At 38.0% G+C, this 18,275-nt stretch overlaps 1 protein-coding gene and 1 long non-coding RNA gene across 2 annotated transcripts in view; one reads left to right on the plus strand and one right to left on the minus strand.

Moving 5' to 3' along the window:
• Positions 1 to 18,061, plus strand: part of LOC124518522 (uncharacterized) — a 110,721-nt gene extending 92,660 nt beyond the window's left edge. The window contains exons 27-30 of the mRNA XM_047088517.1: positions 8,850 to 9,140; positions 9,678 to 9,895; positions 12,028 to 12,256; positions 17,958 to 18,061. Of these exons, the coding sequence (XP_046944473.1) occupies positions 8,850 to 9,140; positions 9,678 to 9,895; positions 12,028 to 12,256; positions 17,958 to 18,041 (822 nt within the window). The 3' untranslated portion in view covers positions 18,042 to 18,061. The remainder of the gene's footprint in view (positions 1 to 8,849; positions 9,141 to 9,677; positions 9,896 to 12,027; positions 12,257 to 17,957) is intronic.
• LOC124518456 (uncharacterized) lies at positions 1,397 to 8,034 on the minus strand. Its single transcript, XR_006963674.1, has 3 exons — positions 7,996 to 8,034; positions 7,063 to 7,163; positions 1,397 to 1,526 (listed from the first exon to the last, which is right to left on the minus strand). It is a non-coding gene; the product is annotated as an uncharacterized LOC124518456 (long non-coding RNA).
• Positions 18,062 to 18,275: the final 214 nt, after the last annotated feature.

Consider the following 18,275-nt stretch of genomic DNA (forward strand, 5'->3'; position numbering starts at 1 on the left):
CATGAACCGTGAGATCATGACCTGAGCTGAAAGCAAGAATTGGACGCTTAACTGACGTAGCCACCCAGGTGCCCCAAGAGACTTTTGTCCCCTGCTAAACAATGTTTTTTAATGATATCTCTATTACCATGATGAGGCAAGCTGGATAAAATCAGAAGATAATGTTTAATGGGATGTTTCAGAGAATTGTCTTAGTTCTCATCTTCACTTTTGGGAAGAATCTGTATTGATTTCAGGATGACTTGTACAGAAAGATCACTTAACAAACCACTTGAACTTAGGCATTTCCTTCATTTTCTTTGCCTTTTAGACATGTTGTCAAAGCACATGATCTGAAATATTCAGATCATGTATAGTATGTACGCCCAAAAGCGAGAATTGAGAACATTATCTGTGTCCTGCCATTGGGTTTTTTTTTTTAAAGCCTTTTTGAGGTACAATACACATCCCATAAAAGTCACCCATTTGACACGCACAGTTCACCGTCTCTGTGTACGCTCGTGCAACCATCACTGCCATCAAGTAGAATGCTTTCCTGACCCTGAAAGGGAACCCTTACCCGTTGCCCCCAGCCTCAGGCAACCACCAGTCTACTACTTGGCCTCTCACTGGAGTTGCCTCTTGCGAATATTTCATATAAATGGAGTCACACAACGTGTGGTCCCTTGGGACTAGCTAGCTTCACTTAATGTTTTCCGGGTTCATCTGTGTTGGTTACAGCTTATATCAGTGCTTCATTTCTTTTTATTGTCAAACAGTACTCCATTGTGGGCTAAGGCCCTTGTTCATTCATCAGTTGATGGACCACTTTTTGGTTGTGTCCACTTTTTGCCTGTTAATACTGCTGCTTATGAACATTCATGTAGTTCTTGTGTGGACACCTGTTTTTAATGTCTCTGCCATCAGATTTTATCCTCTGAGTTAATTGGGTTGATTTCACCATCTCCCCGCCGTTACTCATGCTGTCTTTTTAGCTTCTGTTCCTCTTGCCTAAACCTATGTTATTCAGACTTGTCTCACAGTCTCCTTTCCTATGAACTTTCTCTGACTGTTGTAACTCCCATTAGCCTTAACTCTCTTGACACTTGTCATCTAGCCTGCGCAGAACAATATAGTTCTTTATTTGACGTTGTTTTTATTTTTTTAATGACAGGTAATTTCGCCTTCCTAAGTATAAATTTAAGGGATAATAATATTTGATACGTGTGGTACTTATCCTTGTATAAATTGAAAATATTTTAACTTAACAGTTTTTCCGATAAAATTAAGTGCTTTATGCCGTATCAATAAATTCTTCTTGGAAACATTGGTATAACAAAGCTTTTATTCTAAATGTATGCTAAGAAATGAAATACAAAATTGAGGGGTGCCTGGCTGTCTCCAGTCTTATCAGAGTCTGCCTTTGGCTCAGGTCATGATCTCCACGTTCTTGAGACTGAGCCCTGCATCGGACTCTCTGCTGTCAGCAGAGCCTCTGTTGGATCCGTTTTGTCCCTCACGTTCTGCGTCACTCAGACTCGTGCTCTCTATCAAAAAATAAATGTTAAAAAAATGTGTGTATATCTATACACACACACACACACACACACACTTATATAAATAAAACTATTAATGAAAGCACTTAATCAAATAGAGGAGAAATGTTCAATCAAATGTTTGGTTTTTTTTTCCCTCTCACTATGAAAAAGCTCTCTAAATTTGCCTTTCTTCCTTACACAGCCAGAACTGGGATTTACAGATTTATAACACTTTACCAACTGCAAAGATCTGGGGACAGCTTTTCTGATATGCTTTTACCACAAAGCCTTAATCTCTTCATCAGAGTACATGTTAAAGCAGCGTAACGTAAACAGTAGGGACGTGAAATGATTGAGGAACTTTAGTTTAGCAAGACTCGGTTATTTCCATGTCAGTGGCTTTCCCTTGCCTCTGATGGTCATGTAAAGGATCTACTACTCAGTCAAGGAGGTGCTCTTTGTACCTTGGTCTGTGAGCATTGTCCACTGAGTGGTATAGAGAGGAAGTAAGTTAAAAGGATTATAAATGGAAAAAGTACTGTTCGCTAGTGGCATTGGCGAAAGTTGTGTGAAGTACTGAGGAGAGATTCTGGGCCTCATGCTCCCCATTTGCTGCCACTTGCGGTGGAATGAAGAATAACTTCAGTATAATTTGTATAGGGCAACACTTGTATTGGCAGGCCACCTGCCTAAACTATCACATTGTATTGGAACGCAAAATACAGCAACAGTAATCATGCTAAATGCAGACGCTTAGAGCTGACTATGTGCCACGTACCCTTCTAAGTTGTTCATCTCTTATTTCCTAATTTAATCTTCCCAACATCCCAGTGGGGTAGATACTATTATTATTTATTTTGAGATAACTTTTTTAAGGACCTTTATTTTGAGAGAGAGAGAGAGAGAGAGAGAGAGATTGTGGGGAAGGGCATGTAGGGAGAGAGAGAAAAGGGGACAGAGAGAGAGAGAGAGAGGGAGAGAGAATCCCAAGCAAGCTCCTTGCTGTCCATGCAGAGCTCGATGTGGGGCTCAATTACATGACCCTGAGATCATGTCCTGAGCTGACATCAAGAGCCAGACACTGAACCGACTGAGCCACTCAGGTGTCCCAGTAGGTGCTATTATTACCTTCATTTTACAGATGCAGAGACTGAGACATGGAAGTTTTAGGTAGTGTGCTCAAGGTCATACAGCTCATAACGAGCAGAACTGGGAATTCAGACCCAGGCATTCTGGCCCCTACTAGGATATTGCTTCTCAAATTCTTCCATGAAATATCTTGTTGTCACTGAAAACAGCATGTTCAGTTTTTTTTTTTTCCTTATTTTTTTTTATTTTTTTTTATTTTTTTTTATATGAAGTTTATTGACAAATTGGTTTCCATACAACACCCAGTGCTCATCCCAAAAGGTGCCCTCCTCAATACCCATCACCCACCCGCCCCTCCCTCCCACCCCCCATCAACCCTCAGTTTGTTCTCAGTTTTTAACAGTCTCTTATGCTTTGGCTCTCTCCCACTCTAACATCCTTTTTTTTTTTTTTTTTTTTTTCCTTCCCCTCCCTCATGGGTTCCTGTTAAGTTTCTCAGGATCCACATAAGAGTGAAACCGTATGGTATCTGTCTTTCTCTGTATGGCTTATTTCACTTAGCATCACACTCTCCAGTTCCATCCACGTTGCTACAAAAGGCCATATTTCATTCTTTCTCATTGCCACGTAGTATTCCATTGTGTATATAAACCACAATTTCTTTATCCATTCATCAGTTGATGGACATTTAGGCTCTTTCCATAATTTGGCTATTGTTGAGAGTGCTGCTATGAACATTGGGGTACAAGTGCCCCTATGCATCAGTACTCCTGTATCCCTTGGGTAAATTCCTAGCAGTGCTATTGCTGGGTCATAGGGTAGGTCTATTTTTAATTTTCTGAGGAACCTCCACACTTCTTTCCAGAGCGGCTGCACCAATTTGCATTCCCACCAACAGTGCAAGAGGGTTCCCGTTTCTCCACATCCTCTCCAGCATCTATAGTCTCCTGATTTGTTCATTTTGGCCACTCTGACTGGCGTGTGGTGATATCTGAGTGTGGCTTTGATTTGTATTTCCCTGATAAGGAGCGACGTTGACCACCTTTTCATGTGCCTGTTGGCCATCCGGATGTCTTCTTGAGAGAAGTGTCTATTCATGTTTTCTGCCCATTTCTTCACTGGGTTATTTGTGTTTCGGGTGTGGAGTTTGGTGAGCTCTTCATAGATTTTGGATACTAGCCCTTTGTCCGATATGTCATTTGCAAATATCTTTTCCCATTCCGCTGGTTGCCTTTTCATGTTGTTGGTTGTTTCCTTTGCTGTGCAGAAGCTTTTTATCTTCATAAGGTCCCAGTAATTCATTTTTGCTTTTAATTCCCTTGCCTTTGGGGATGTGTCGAGTAAGAGATTGCTACGGCTGAGGTCAGAGAGGTCTTTTCCTGCTTTCTCCTCTAGGGTTTGGATGGTTTCCTGTCTCACATTCAGGTCCTTTATCCATTTTGAGTTTATTTTTGTGAATGGTGTGAGAAAGTGGTCTAGTTTCAACCTTCTGCATGTTGCTGTCCAGTTCTCCCAGCACCATTTGTTAAAGAGACTGTCTTTTTTCCATTGGATGTTCTTTCCTGCTTTGTCAAAGATGAGTTGGCCATATGTTTGTGGGTCTAGTTCTGGGGTTTCTATTCTATTCCATTGGTCTATGTGTCTGTTTTTGTGCCAATACCATGCTGTCTTGATGATGACAGCTTTGTAGTAGAGGCTAAAGTCTGGGATTGTGATGCCTCCTGCTTTGGTCTTCTTCTTCAAAATGACTTTGGCTATTCGGGGCCTTTTGTGATTCCATATGAATTTTGGGGTTGCTTGTTCTAGTTTCGAGAAGAATGCTGGTGCGATTTTGATTGGGATTGCATTGAATGTGTAGATAGCTTTGGGTAGTATTGACATTTTGTCAATATTTACTCTTCCAATCCATGAGCAGGAATGTCTTTCCATTTCTTTATATCTTCTTCAATTACCTTCATAAGCGTTATATAGTTTTCAGCATACAGATCTTTTACATCTTTGGTTAGATTTATCCCTAGGTATTTTATGCCTCTTGGCACAATTGTGAATGGCATCAGTTTCTTTATTTGTCTTTCTGTTGCTTCATTGTTAGTGTATAAGAATGCAACTGGTTTCTGTACATTGATTTTGTATCCTGCAACTTTGCTAAATTCGTGTATCAGTTCTAGCAGACTTTTGTTGGAGTCTATCGGATTTTCCATGTATAGTATCATGTCATCTGCAAAAAGTGAAAGCTTGACTTCATCTTTGCCAATTTTGATGCCTTTGATTTCCTTTTGTTGTCCGATTGCCGATGCTAGAACTTCCAACACTATGTCAAACAACAGCGGGGAGAGTGGGCATCCCTGTCGTGTTCCTGATCTCAGGGAAAAAGCTCTCAGTTTTTCCCCGTTGAGGATGATGTTAGCTGTGGGCTTTTCATAAATGGCTTTTATGATCTTTAAGTATGTTCCTTCTATCCCGACTTTCTCAAGGGTTTTTATTAAGAAACGGTGCTGAATTTTGTCAAAGGCCTTTTCTGCATCGATTGACAAGATCATATGGTCATGATGGATGTTTTGAAGAGCAGCACACCTCAACAAAGTAGGCTTAGAGGAACCATACCTCGACATAATAAAGGCCATATATGGAAAATGAACAGCTAATATGATCCTAAATGGGGAAAAACTGAGAGAAAAACTTCTTAGATCTTGCTTCTAGTTATCTGCTTCTTCTCATTAGCACTGTTGGTTGTTAATAAATTAATCTTAACATTTATTACATCCTACTTTAATGGAGACCAACTTCTCCTATACAAGTTTATGTGTCTTATCTCTTTTTTTTTCATCCACTGTTCCATTTATCATTTTTGTTTCTTTCTTAACGAACTCCCCAAAGGTTAGATTTCTTTTGTTCACAAATCTGTTAGGAAAAGCGTGGCCAGGACAGCTAGTGTCTGCCCCGCTCAGCTTCAGGTGGGGCAACTGAAAGGTTTGGGGCTGGATCCATTTGAAGACTTGTTCACTAACATCTGGTTGTTGATGCTGGCTGTTGCCTGGGACTTCAGTTCAGGAGGCAGCAGAAACACTTAAAGTGACACACCTAGACCCTCTTTGTGGCCTAGACTTCCTCACTAGATGGGGAGCTAGATTCCAAGTAAGCAGCCTGAGATACAGAGCAAGGCAGAATCTGTATCGCCTTTTGTCACCTAGGCTTGGAATACACACAGCATCATATTCACATATTCTGTTCATTAGGAGCAAGCCACTAAGGTTGTTCCATGGTCTTTTTTTTATGGAATTAATATTTGAAACCTATGGACACCTTTAAAAAGCAGTATAATTTACCCACTGGCCACAAATGTTTGTATTCCTCCCACCTGAAAAATACATTCACTCCCCTCCCCCTCCAATACCTCCTGCAAGTCTCAGTTATCATGGCATCAGGTTCAGGGCTTGAGTCCAAGATCTTACCATCTTAATCAGGTGCAGTGGGGATAAGCTGCCTGGGTTATGGTATCTAAAGTATAACCCCTTGAGTGCAAGTGTTCTCAATATGAGGACTTGAGAACGAAAGAGACAGTTATTTACCACTCACAAATGCAACATTCTACTCAACTGCTGAAGACTCTCCCATTCAGAAAAAGAAGATAGGAAGCACCCTAGTCCATAAGAGTTTTGAAATATAGCCTGATGCATGCTGTCAGTTCTTAAGATAGGATTTAGTCCTAACCACGGGAATACTTTCTCCATGTCTCTTCCCTTTCTTTACTCTTTGACTTCTTGGTTCCTTCCTTTTCATAAGGAATGACCTGTATTTGCAGCTGTTTTTTCATCCTGCTTCCTCCTTGTGGGACTTCTAAGACCCAAAGGCCTCTTTTCCTTTTGCACGATTTGGTCTCTCGTAGTCCAAGCTAGCAAATAGTATGTTTGCTACAATAAATTTCTTACCTTTTTTAGTTTTCTATAAATAGTACTGGATTTCATGCCGTGTTGTAGCAAAGCGACCCTCCCAAGTCCTTTTGAGATCAGCTTTTCGCTTCAGGTTTCCTGTGAAGCTCTTATGTGACAATGCCTTTAAAATTCGTCTACTCTTGGGGCTCCTGTCTGGCTCAGTTGGTAGAGCATGTGACACTTGATCTCTGGGTGCTGAGTTTAAGCCCCATGTTGGGTGTGGAACCTTCTTTTTTTTTTTTTAATTTTTTTTTCAACGTTTATTTATTTTTGGGACAGAGAGAGACAGAGCATGAACGGGGGAGGGGCAGAGAGAGAGGGAGACACAGAATCGGAAACAGGCTCCAGGCTCTGAGCCATCAGCCCAGAGCCTGACGCGGGGCTCAAACTCACGGACCGCGAGATCGTGACCTGGCTGAAGTCGGACGCTTAACCGACTGCACCACCCAGGCGCCCCTGGAACCTTCTTTAAAAAAAAAAAAAATCTTATAGTCTTAAGATCCCTAAAGAAATTGGAGGCATACCTTGAATCTTTCTGTTTTCCTGGTAGCACCCTGGATTTTCTCGTAACCCAAAAACCATTTCTTCACGTTGGCATTATTTGCCAGTTCCACATGTAGAGAGGCTGTAAATGAGAAACAGATACTTGAACCCAGTAAGTCCTGGTTCCTTTCAGTTGCATAGTCTTTCTTTAGTTTCTCTTTCCTATCCGCTTTACTTTCAGGTATTTTGTAACATGACTTCCCTTTCCTCCAGTGTCATTTTCTTCACTTGCTTAGAAACCCTTGCCGTCAGCCTCTTCACAGGCCATCAGGCTTCCACTAAGAGTCTTGTGGAGGCCCTGTTTGGGTCTCATTCTTATGCTTTTCTACATCTTTCCAGGTTCCACCTACCTCCCGGTTCAAAGGAAGTTTAGTTTTAGGTTTTTTTCAATAGCAGCACACCGGTTTTAGTATCAGTATCTGTGGTAGTAATTTACTGCTGCATAATAAGCCACCTCAAAGCCTAGTAGTTCAAAACAGCATTTATCTTGTTCACCAATCTTTAGTTTAGGCAAAGCAGGGTAGGGCAACTCATTTCTTCTTCATTTGGCATCAGCTGGCATAACTGGAAGCTGGAGACTAGAATCATCTAAAGGCTTGTTCGTGCACGTGTTTGGCTGTTGAGGCTGGCCTTTGGCTAGGACGTTGGCTAGTCTCAGCTGGAGTATCTACATGAAGACTCACTAGGTAGCCTGGGATTCCTCACAACGTGGTGGCTGGGTTCTAAGGGTGAGCTTCCCTAGACAAAGAAAGTCAGATGGAAGCTGTATCACATTTTCCAAGCTGGCCTTAAAAATCACAGCACTTCTGCATATTCTGTTCACTAGAAACCAGTTACTGAAGCTAGCATATATTTAAGGGGAGCGATGTTCACAGAAGTATCAACAAATTTATAAAACGACCACATCCACTCACCTTGTCTTACCAATCCTATGTAACGGATGGAAGACCTTTCCAACTCAGCATCACTGAAACTCCAGCCAGTTTTGTTGTTGTGGTTGTTGTTGTTGTTGTTTAGTATGATCTCTTATTTTCTAGAAAGTAACAAAGGATTACAAGATAACAGTATTGAAATAAGTTTTTATTTTGCCTCAAAAATATGTGGATTATCCAATTAAAGTTTTATACTGGGAGATGTGATTTCTTAACCTGGAGAATCATTTCTCCTGGGAATGCAGTTCAAATTAGCATTAAAACATTTGCAGCTCAGAAAAAGGCCGTGGCATTAGAATCATTACCTATAGATTCACGAATTAGAGTCTTATTTTCAGAGTCTTATCTTGGGACGTATTTTTGGACGCGGGCAAACATAAGTCAAAATGATATTGCTAAAACTTCTTTAAAAATGATGGAGTGTTAAGATGGGGGAAGGGCTAAGAGACTTTCTCCTAAGAGGGGACTTATTTATGAAAGAAAGATATGAAAGAATGATAGAAAAATAAAAGTATAGAATCAAGTGCAAATGTTGTGTAGTAAAGACAATGATAGCAAAGATCTATTTCAGTAACACCTGATGGCTTTAAGTTTGCTCTTGATGTTCTGAGTTGTTTAAGGTTCCACATTCTAAGACAGGTAACATTTTATTGCAAATGAGTTTATTTAAAATTTTGAGTGCCTGGCTGGCTCAGTTACTCTTGATCTTGAGATTGTGAGTTCAAGCCTCACACTGGGCTTAGAGATTACTTAAAATCTGAAAACAAATTTTGATCGTAGTTTTGAGTTAGACTCTTTCCACTCCACTTCCAAACTATAGTGTTTTATCCATGCAGGCTGATGTCCTTACAACAGAACTGGAAACTACATCTTCAAAATGTCTACACCTGGATGCAAAAAATCAAATTCTTCAACAAGAGTTATTATCAATGAAAGCTTTCGAAGAAGAACGTGAAAAACTAGAGAGCAATAACAAGAAGTTACAACGAGAAGTAGTAAAATTGAAACAATTTATGGAAATGAATATGGTAGAACGCAGTCAAGTGGAACAGTATAAACGGGAGATTGAAGAAAGAGCACGACTGGACATAGTACAAAAATTACACGAAGTCAACCTGTTTTTACAGGTTAATTGATTGATCTGTAATGTGCTTTCGTTCATTTCACTGCAAATTACATTTTGGATAGATGTATTGTACGGGTTTCCTCTACTTGCTTTATGGAAATTTGTAGATTTCTGGAGGCATTTGTTCCTCCCTTTAAAGATTTCAGTTTTCATCATTGTTCCTACTAAATCGAGCGGATAAGAAAAAATGATGATTTAAACAACTAGTCTCAGTATGAAGAGGAAAAGAAAACTTATGATTTAAAAATTGCACTCTACTTGGATTATTCTTAAGTTTATTGTTGACTTTTAAAATTTTGTCATTGATTCTATTATTTGAATTATCAGATTGCGTGAATACTAATACAAGAATGATTGAACTTTAATTTTATAAATCATATTTAATTCAGTTGACATTGATGATAAATATTTTACACTTGGGCTTTTTTTTTTCCTTTAAAATTGCTCTGTGAATCATTGACTCAGAACTAAAGGAAACAGGTATAATTAATTATTCAGATTATAGCTATTTTAAAACTATCCTGTCAATTTGCTTTAGGCACAAGCAGCAGCTCAAGAAAACTTGGACCAGTTAAGAGAAAATGCTCATGCTTCAACGAGAAGTCAAATGGAACTTAGAATTAAAGATCTGGAATCTCAGGTCTCTACAATGAAGACGTCTCAAGAAGATTCTACTAAAACAGAGTTGGAAAGCTACAGGCAACTCTACCTAGAAGAATTAAAAGTTAGAAAGTCCTTGAGAAATGAGCTGAACAGGTAAGCCAAAACAGAATCATAGACAAGAAATTTAGCTTATTCATTTGCCTCTAAAGCATAATTTCTGTGGAGCCAAGATCATGAGATGAGTAGGAAGTGAAAGCCAACTACATCGTGTAATTTTGGAAAATGATGTTTCTAAGTGAACTTACCTTTGAAATGTTAGTCCAGGACAGTTTGCATCCCTCCTCTTCTTTTTGGTTTTACAGGACCTCTTCTCCCACCCACCCCCGCACCCTCCACCCTGTATATTTTCCATTGATCGGATCTGCTAGTCTTCAAGTGCATTGTTTGAAGCTTTCTCATTTAGAAGCATATTATTATAAAATTGCTTGTCAGAAGTACCCTAAATAGAAATGCCGATGAGTTCATTTTTGGAAGATGACATCTTTAACCTAAAAGGTCAAGTACTACTACTACTCATCCTGGCAGCTTGGTACATTTATTCTCTTGATTGTGAACTTTGGTATTATTACTAGAGTGGGCCTTGAGACAAACTATCCTTTATGGTTTTTCTATTTTACATAATGGCATACATGTGAAATACAGAAAGACTCACACAGGGCTGAAGGGGAGTAGAGTTCCCAAAGTGGCTAAAAAGAGCACCGTGGTGGGAGGGAGGTATGTGGAAGACTGAAGACAGAAAGGGCAGATTCTGCCTCCAGTGCCTTGGTAACTGTTATAAGCTAATTGCCTCTGTAGCTGTTTTAATTCTTTCTGATCACACGTCTGCCATCTACTATCTCCCCTAGAGATGGTTGGTCTCAGTGATTCCTCGGTGTCAAATGCTCAGTTTCTTTGAGATAGTAAGTGAAATGTACAAGAGTGGTGAAAGCAAACGCTTGAAAATGTCTTTGAGGGATGGTTTATTTTTATATCTGTAAACAGGTTTACTAAATATAAGTGTGTATATATACTGGCATCCTGAAGGATGTTGTCAGTAGAGCCATTCCAGAAGACAGCAAGTATTATTCGTTAAGCCATGTACATCACTGATAGCCACTTCTCTCCCTTCCCTAATTTGAATGGTTAGTTAGGGATCCCCCTGGAAACATAAGTATTTCTTTAGAACAATTTTAAAAGTATAATTTTAACCCAGTGAAGAAATGGGCAGAAAACATGAATAGACACTTCTCTAAAGAAGACATCCAGATGGCCAATAGGCACATGAAAAGATGTTCAGCGTCGCTCCTTATCAGGGAAATACAAATCAAAACCACACTCAGGTATCACCTCACACCAGTCAGAGTGGCCAAAATGAACAAATCAGGAGACTATAGATGCTGGAGAGGATGTGGAGAAACGGGAACCCTCTTGCACTGTTGGTGGGAATGCAAATTGGTGCAGCCGCTCTGGAAAGCAGTGTGGAGGTTCCTCAGAAAATTAAAAACAGACCTACCCTATGACCCAGCAATAGCACTGCTAGGAATTTATCCAAGGGATACAGGAGTACTGATGCATAGGGGCACTTGTACCCCAATGTTCATAGCAGCACTCTCAACAATAGCCAAATTATGGAAAGAGCCTAAATGTCCATCAACTGATGAATGGATAAAGAAATTGTGGTATATATACACAATGGAATACTATGTGGCAATGAGAAAAAATGAAATATGGCCTTTTGTAGCAACGTGGATGGAACTGGAGAGTGTAATGCTAAGTGAAATAAGCCATACAGAGAAAGACAGATACCATATGGTTTCACTCTTATGTGGATCCTGAGAAACTTAACGGGAACCCATGGGGGAGGGGAAGGAAAAAAAAAAGAGGTTAGAGTGGGAGAGAGCCAAAGCATAAGAGACTGTTAAAAACTGAGAACAAACTGAGGGTTGATGGGGGGTGGGAGGGAGGGGCGGGTGGGTGATGGGTATTGAGGAGGGCACCTTTTGGGATGAGCACTGGGTGTTGTATGGAAACCAATTTGTCAATAAATTTCATATATATTAAAAAACAAAACAAAACAAAACAAAAGTATAATTTTAGATAGTAGGTGTGCTCTATCACATGTTCAGTGTTAAAACACTGTTCAATGGCAAATGCTATTTACTATTATGGAAACTTAAAAAGATGTAAGTCATTTAGGAATGATTTAGGGAAAAAGAAAATGTATTTGTGTTTTTTAATCTTCACAGGACTAATGAGAGACTGTCAGAGAGCAATACAAAACTTCTTGAGGAGAGACAGCAGCATCAAACTTCACTCAGGACTCTCACTATGAGCCTCAGCCTGGAAACACCTTATTGTGGACATTTTGAAAATAATTCAGTGCTCAATGGAAACCTTACTCCAGGAAGAAACTTAGTGATTCCTACCTTAAACCCACGGCCGTCATATGCCTACTGGGAGACTTCCTTGTGGAAGGTTAGTTATATTATCTGTTTTACTCTGGGTTTCAGATATCTGATATAATTGTTGCTTTTAATTTGGTGAAATTCTGAGTTGTTTAACTAACTAATACATACGAAGTAAAAGTCATAATTATATGTGCTAAGAAAGAACTGAGGTAAATTTTATATATATATAAATTTTACACACACACACACACATATATATATATATATATATATATATATTAGTCCCTTGATCTCCCATTTCCAAGAGATACTTATTTTTATTTTATTTTAGCGAGAGAATGAGTGAGTGCATGCAGGGGAGGGGCAAAAGGAGAGGGAGAAAGAGAATCCCAAGCAGGTGTCATGCTCAGCACTGAGCCGAATGTGGGGCTCAGTCTCAAAACCATGAGATCATGACCTGAATCAAAATCAAGATTTGGACACTGAAAACAACTGAGCCACCCAGGTGCGCCACAAGAGACACCTAGTATTAACTGTATTCAATAAATATAACTAAACTGATCCATGTTAAATTTCTTGAAAACCTTTCATTTAAATTTGATTTTAGAAAGTAAATGTTATTGCCTGTTGACCACAGGTACACTTAGATGCTTGGACTTATTTTCGGTTGGCAGTGGTTCATAAACATTTGAAGGTTTTGCTATCATCCAGTTTTTGCACCACTGTATGTCAGTGAATGATCGTCCTCCAAACACTTAACGACATATGAATGTTTACTATTTAAAAGAATCCAAGGGGGTGCCTGGGTGGCTCAGTCATTTCAGCGTCTAACTCTTAATCTCAGCTCAGGTTTTGATCTCAGGGTCATGAGTTCAAGTCCTGCATTGGGCTCTACACTAAGCATGGAGGCTACTTTAAACAAAAAAAAAGAACCCATGGTAAGTCCTTTTTTTATGAATTAAATCAACTTGTAACACTAAAAAGGTTAATTTCTCTTTTAAGTTAAATTTTTGCTATTTTCTTACATGAGAATACATCTTTAATTGCTCTCTTACTTATGGCACTCTTTTTTCTTTTTCCTTTTTTTTTTGACTCATAGCACCTCTGTTTCAATTTTTATAAAATATCTTGCTGAGCGATTGTAGAGCATTTTATAAATAGCTAAATCAAGCAAATATTTGAATTTTTAAAATGAAGCTTTTATTTCTTCAAATGAGTTCTTTGCCCATTTCTCTTTTCTTTTTCTGGAACCCCTTGAATGCAAGTATTATTACACTGGATGTTGTCCCACAGGTCCCTTAACCTAGTCTCATTTTTAAAGTTCTTTTTTCTTTTTTGTTTTTCAGCTTGGATGATTTCTACTACCCTGTCTTGCAAATTGTTGATCTGTTCTTCTGCATCTTCTTATCTGCTGTTGATTCCCCCAGTGTATTTGTCATTTGTTATTGTATCCTTCAGCTCTGATTGGTTCTTTTTTATATTTTCTATCTCTTTGTAGATGTTATCACTGGATCCATTCATTCTCCTCCCAAGTTCACTTAGCATCTTTATGACCTTTACCTTGAACTCTTTATGAGGTACATCACTTATCTCTGTTTTTTTTTTCTTAGTTTTTTTTTTCTTAGTTTTGTTAGTTTTCTTTTTCCTTAGGTTTTGTCATGTTCTTTCATTTGGAAGGTATTCCTCTGTGTCCTCAGTTTGTCTGACTTTCTATGTTTGTTTCTAAAATGGTTTCTTTCAACTTTTTCTCTCTTTTGAGTGGGCGTTGCTTTTGAACAATGTACATTAGTTATGAAGTCAAGGAAGAAGAGAATGTTTCTGTAAGTGTTGTCTAGTCATTTTTCTTGGTGGAGCTGTGACAGGTGACACTGGGTAGGCGACAAGTAACACTGCTCTTCTCTTTCTAAATTCAGAACACAGGAGACAGGGAGACGGAGAGAAACTTAGTAGCTTTATTACTAATACACACTAACAAATTGGAGGATATGATTTAGGTTATGTTAGCCACACGGGGCTTCCTCCCAAATTGGGCACTTCCCCACACAGTTGTCAATTGAGGAAACAAATGCTTGACACCCACCCCGGGGGGCAGGGTGCTTACCACAGAGCTGAGAGCAGACCCAAATTCATGTTACTGTGGGCAGGCACATCTTTTCAAAGAGGAGACTCAGAAACACATAAGCACTGCTTAGCTCCTTCTCCCAAATTCACCCGTTAGGTAAGTCTCCCTTCCTGTCGGGAGGGAGAGAGAGAAAAGTCCAAATGTGAGAAGTGAAGGTTCACCTATTATTTCTGACTGGATTTCAATTATAAATAAAGTGAATTGTGTCTTCTGTACATACCAACTAATGATGAGAGGTTAGACAGAAGCATGCTAGATGGGAAAGAGAAATCTGTTGGGTTTTAAATTTTGCTATAAATAACCACACCATGGGTTCACTCATTTGTTGATTGATTTTGATAAACCAAATTTCTTTGGAAGAAATAAATCATTCTTTCAGGAAGAATTTCCTCAGTTTCAGCTTGCTTGCTTCACCTGAAGATTTTCTCTCTCAAGTTCTCTGTCCTGTCGTTTAAAAAAGTTGTGCTTAAAAATTGACTGCTACTAAAAGGAGTTAACATAATTTCTGTTCCTTTATTTTTATTCATGACTTTAAAATTTGTAATTTAGTTAGAGAGCAACTATTGTGTGCCTCATACCTAAACATTATTGAGCCACATGACAGAGTTTTATGTATTCATTTCCTCTGAGTTATACTTAAAATACACATATTTTTCCTGACTATGAGGAAGTAACTGGCATAGAACTCTAGGCTTGGTAAGACCAGAAGTGTATTCCTGGTCTGCATCTAGTTGGTTTCATGACCTCAGGCAAAGAACACTCTCTCTGAGCCCTTTTTGTCTATTACGCAAAATTCGGGATTTTGACTAAATTAGTGATTTTAATACCTTCAAAATAATTTTTTTTCTAAGAATAGAACGTAATTTTTTTGCATTAAACTGTATTGTGTAAAACAGAGAGAAGTAGAGCTGTCTAACTAAAGGAGAGATGGAGGCTATGGCTGTGACTTCCTTGTCCCTCAATCCTGCAGTGTCCCCAACTGAACCTTAGATTTCTGTGGGCCATATTTGAATGCTAACAGTATTGAGAAAATCCTTCTAATTAAAAATTCTCTAAAAGTGTTCTTTGAATTAAAATTTGCTGATATATAGTTTTTCTGTGTATAATTTTCTCACCCTCTTATATTTCTGATAAATGGAAAGGTGTACATAAAGGTACACATGTGTCCTCATTCATGGACTTGAAAGCTATTTTCACCATCGAAACACAGTTTTTACCTAGAAATAAACATAAAGGTCACAGAGGTAAATATTTAGGAACAGAGCTTTTGGGGAAAAGATGCAACATTACCTTGGTAGTTCCTTAAGTCATGTCATGTAAAAAACGTGGTTTATATTTTATATCGAATTTATTAATGGTAATATAAAATTGTTTGAATAAAGCCTTCCCCCATCATCTGGTATTGAGTTATTAATTTTATAAGTCTGGTATAGTAATGCTGTCCCATTCATTTTATAAGGCCTGAATATAATGCTATTGTCAAAAAAGTGTTATGGTTCCTCAAAAACTTAAAAATAGATATTCATTAATTCCACTACTGCGTATTTACCCAAAGAAAATGAAAACACTAATTTGAAAAGTTGTGTGCGCCCCTATATTTATTGAAACATTGTTTGCAATAACCAAAATATGGAAGCAACCTAAGCGTCCATCGATAGATGAATGGATAAAGAAGATGTGTAATATGTATACAATGAAATATACCTCAGCTATCAAAAAGAATGAGATCTTGCCATTTGTGACAACATTGATAGACCTAGAGGGTATTATGCTAGGTGAAATAAATCGGAGAAAGACAAATAAATACCATCTGATTTCACTTACATGTGGAATATAAAAAAACCAAACAAGTCAACAAACAGAATCATAACTACAGAGGACACATTGGTGGTTGGTAGAGGGGAGGTGGGTAGAGAGTAAGGACAAAATAGGTGAAGAGGAGGAAGAGGTACAAATTCCAGTTATAAAATAGGTAAGTCACAGGAATGAAGAATACAGCATATGAAGTATCGTCAATAATATTGTATTAATGTTGTATGGTGACAGAGGGTAACTACACGTACGGTAGTGAGCATAGCATAGTGTCTACAATTGTCCAATCTGAATTTGTATACTGAAATGAGTGTAACATTGTCTGTCAACTATACTTCAATTAAAAAAAGGTATTAGGGAAAACAGTCTCTGAAAATATTGGGAAACATGTCAGCCAAAACATTTGTCCTCACACCTACATTTGTAAAGACATTGGAATCCTTATCACCAGTGTTGATTATGTTCAGTACGCTATTTTGGGGCCCGTTTGGGGCATTCAGGGAGAGGCTCCCTTGTATAAGAAAGATCTAAATAAGAACATTCTAGACAGGAACAGTTGTAATATACAGTTGACCCTTGACCAACATGGTTTCGAACTGTGAGGGCCTACTTTACTTACACATGGATTATTTTTGGATACTCTATAGTACTGTAAGTGTATTTCCTCTTCCTTCTGTTTTTCTCAATGTCATTTTTTTGCCCTGGCTTATTCTACTGTACAAACATGTACGCATCGACTGTTTATGTTACCAGTAAGGCTTCCGGTCAACAGTAGGCGATTAGTAATTAAGTTTTGGGGGGATGAAACAATTATATGCAGGTTTTTGACTGCACCGCAACCCCTGTGTTATTCAAGGGTCACCTGTAGTTGGAAATATTCGTACACATTTCATAAGTTAGTAGATAACCATAACTTTAATAAGTGTTTCCAAACTTGGTCCTAATTTGGAGAAAGGAAACAAAGTTACAATTGAAAATTGTATATTGTTTTCCTTATCTCTAATTGAGAAAGTTATAAATCAGAAGCTAAGTTTGAAAACTGTTGCAACCCTCTATTTTTCCTTTCTTCAAAGAGATTTTCTGAAATCTTTGTGTGCATATGAAAAGAAATAAGTGTTTTAGTCATAATACAGATAGCAAAATATTATCACTCAATTTTTTGCCAGTAGAATTTTCCACATGACAGTATGACAGTCCCACTTTCTTCATTTTATATGTATTTAAGAGTCAGTCCTGAAAAATTAGTAGCAAAAGCATTCCTTCAAATTTTGTTTTTCTAAAAGTGAAAGAATGGAAAGCCCATTTTAAGGAACAATTCATTCAGGTAAAAAACTGATTAAACTTTCATAAATGGCAGGTTTTCTAATCATTTCCAAGTAATAATTCAGTATACAATATGATTCTTGTTTAAACTGTTATGTACCAGTAAGATCAAACATCACCTTTCAGAGATTATACACATTTAATAGATCAATATTAATTGTGCTTTTGATCAGATTCACTTAAATAGCATTATACATATATATATATATATATATACACATATATATATAATATACACATATTATATATACGTATACATACACACACACACATATATACACACATATATACGTGTGTGTATGTATGTATCTGTTCTCCATTACCTAAAACTAACATAAAATAGGTAGGAATTTATTTTATTCATGTGATTGTCTTTCTATGTAAGCAATCCCTAACTTTGGTTTAATCTCTACAAGTTTTGTTTCAAGACCACATGTCGTAAGCTATATATAATTCCTACAATGTCTTTTGTTTACCTTACACATTCTAAATAATATTTGACTTCTCTCAGATGCAGCGGGAGTTGGACAAAGGAGTAACCAGAGCACTAGAAGAAGGTATGTTTCCAAAAATGTATGAAGTTAGATATCATTGATTTCTGAAATAAACTATAAATAGTAAATGGCATCCCTTTCCATTGTTTGGATAATGGATACTGCATTCACATTTTTTTTGTACATATCTAATAAAAAATGTAAAAGCATGAGCATAATGAAGAACACACTTCTTCCTCATTTAGTCCTCATGTTCCATAGCTCTTTTAAAATCTCCCAAAAGTCTAGGGGCACCCAGGTAGCTCAGTCGGTTGGGCGACTGATTTCAGCTCAGG

This window comes from Lynx rufus, unplaced genomic scaffold (assembly GCF_022079265.1).
Source record: "Lynx rufus isolate CCGP_SWC_20201006 ecotype Redwood Valley unplaced genomic scaffold, mLynRuf1.p SCAF_24, whole genome shotgun sequence".
NCBI lineage: Eukaryota > Metazoa > Chordata > Mammalia > Carnivora > Felidae > Lynx > Lynx rufus.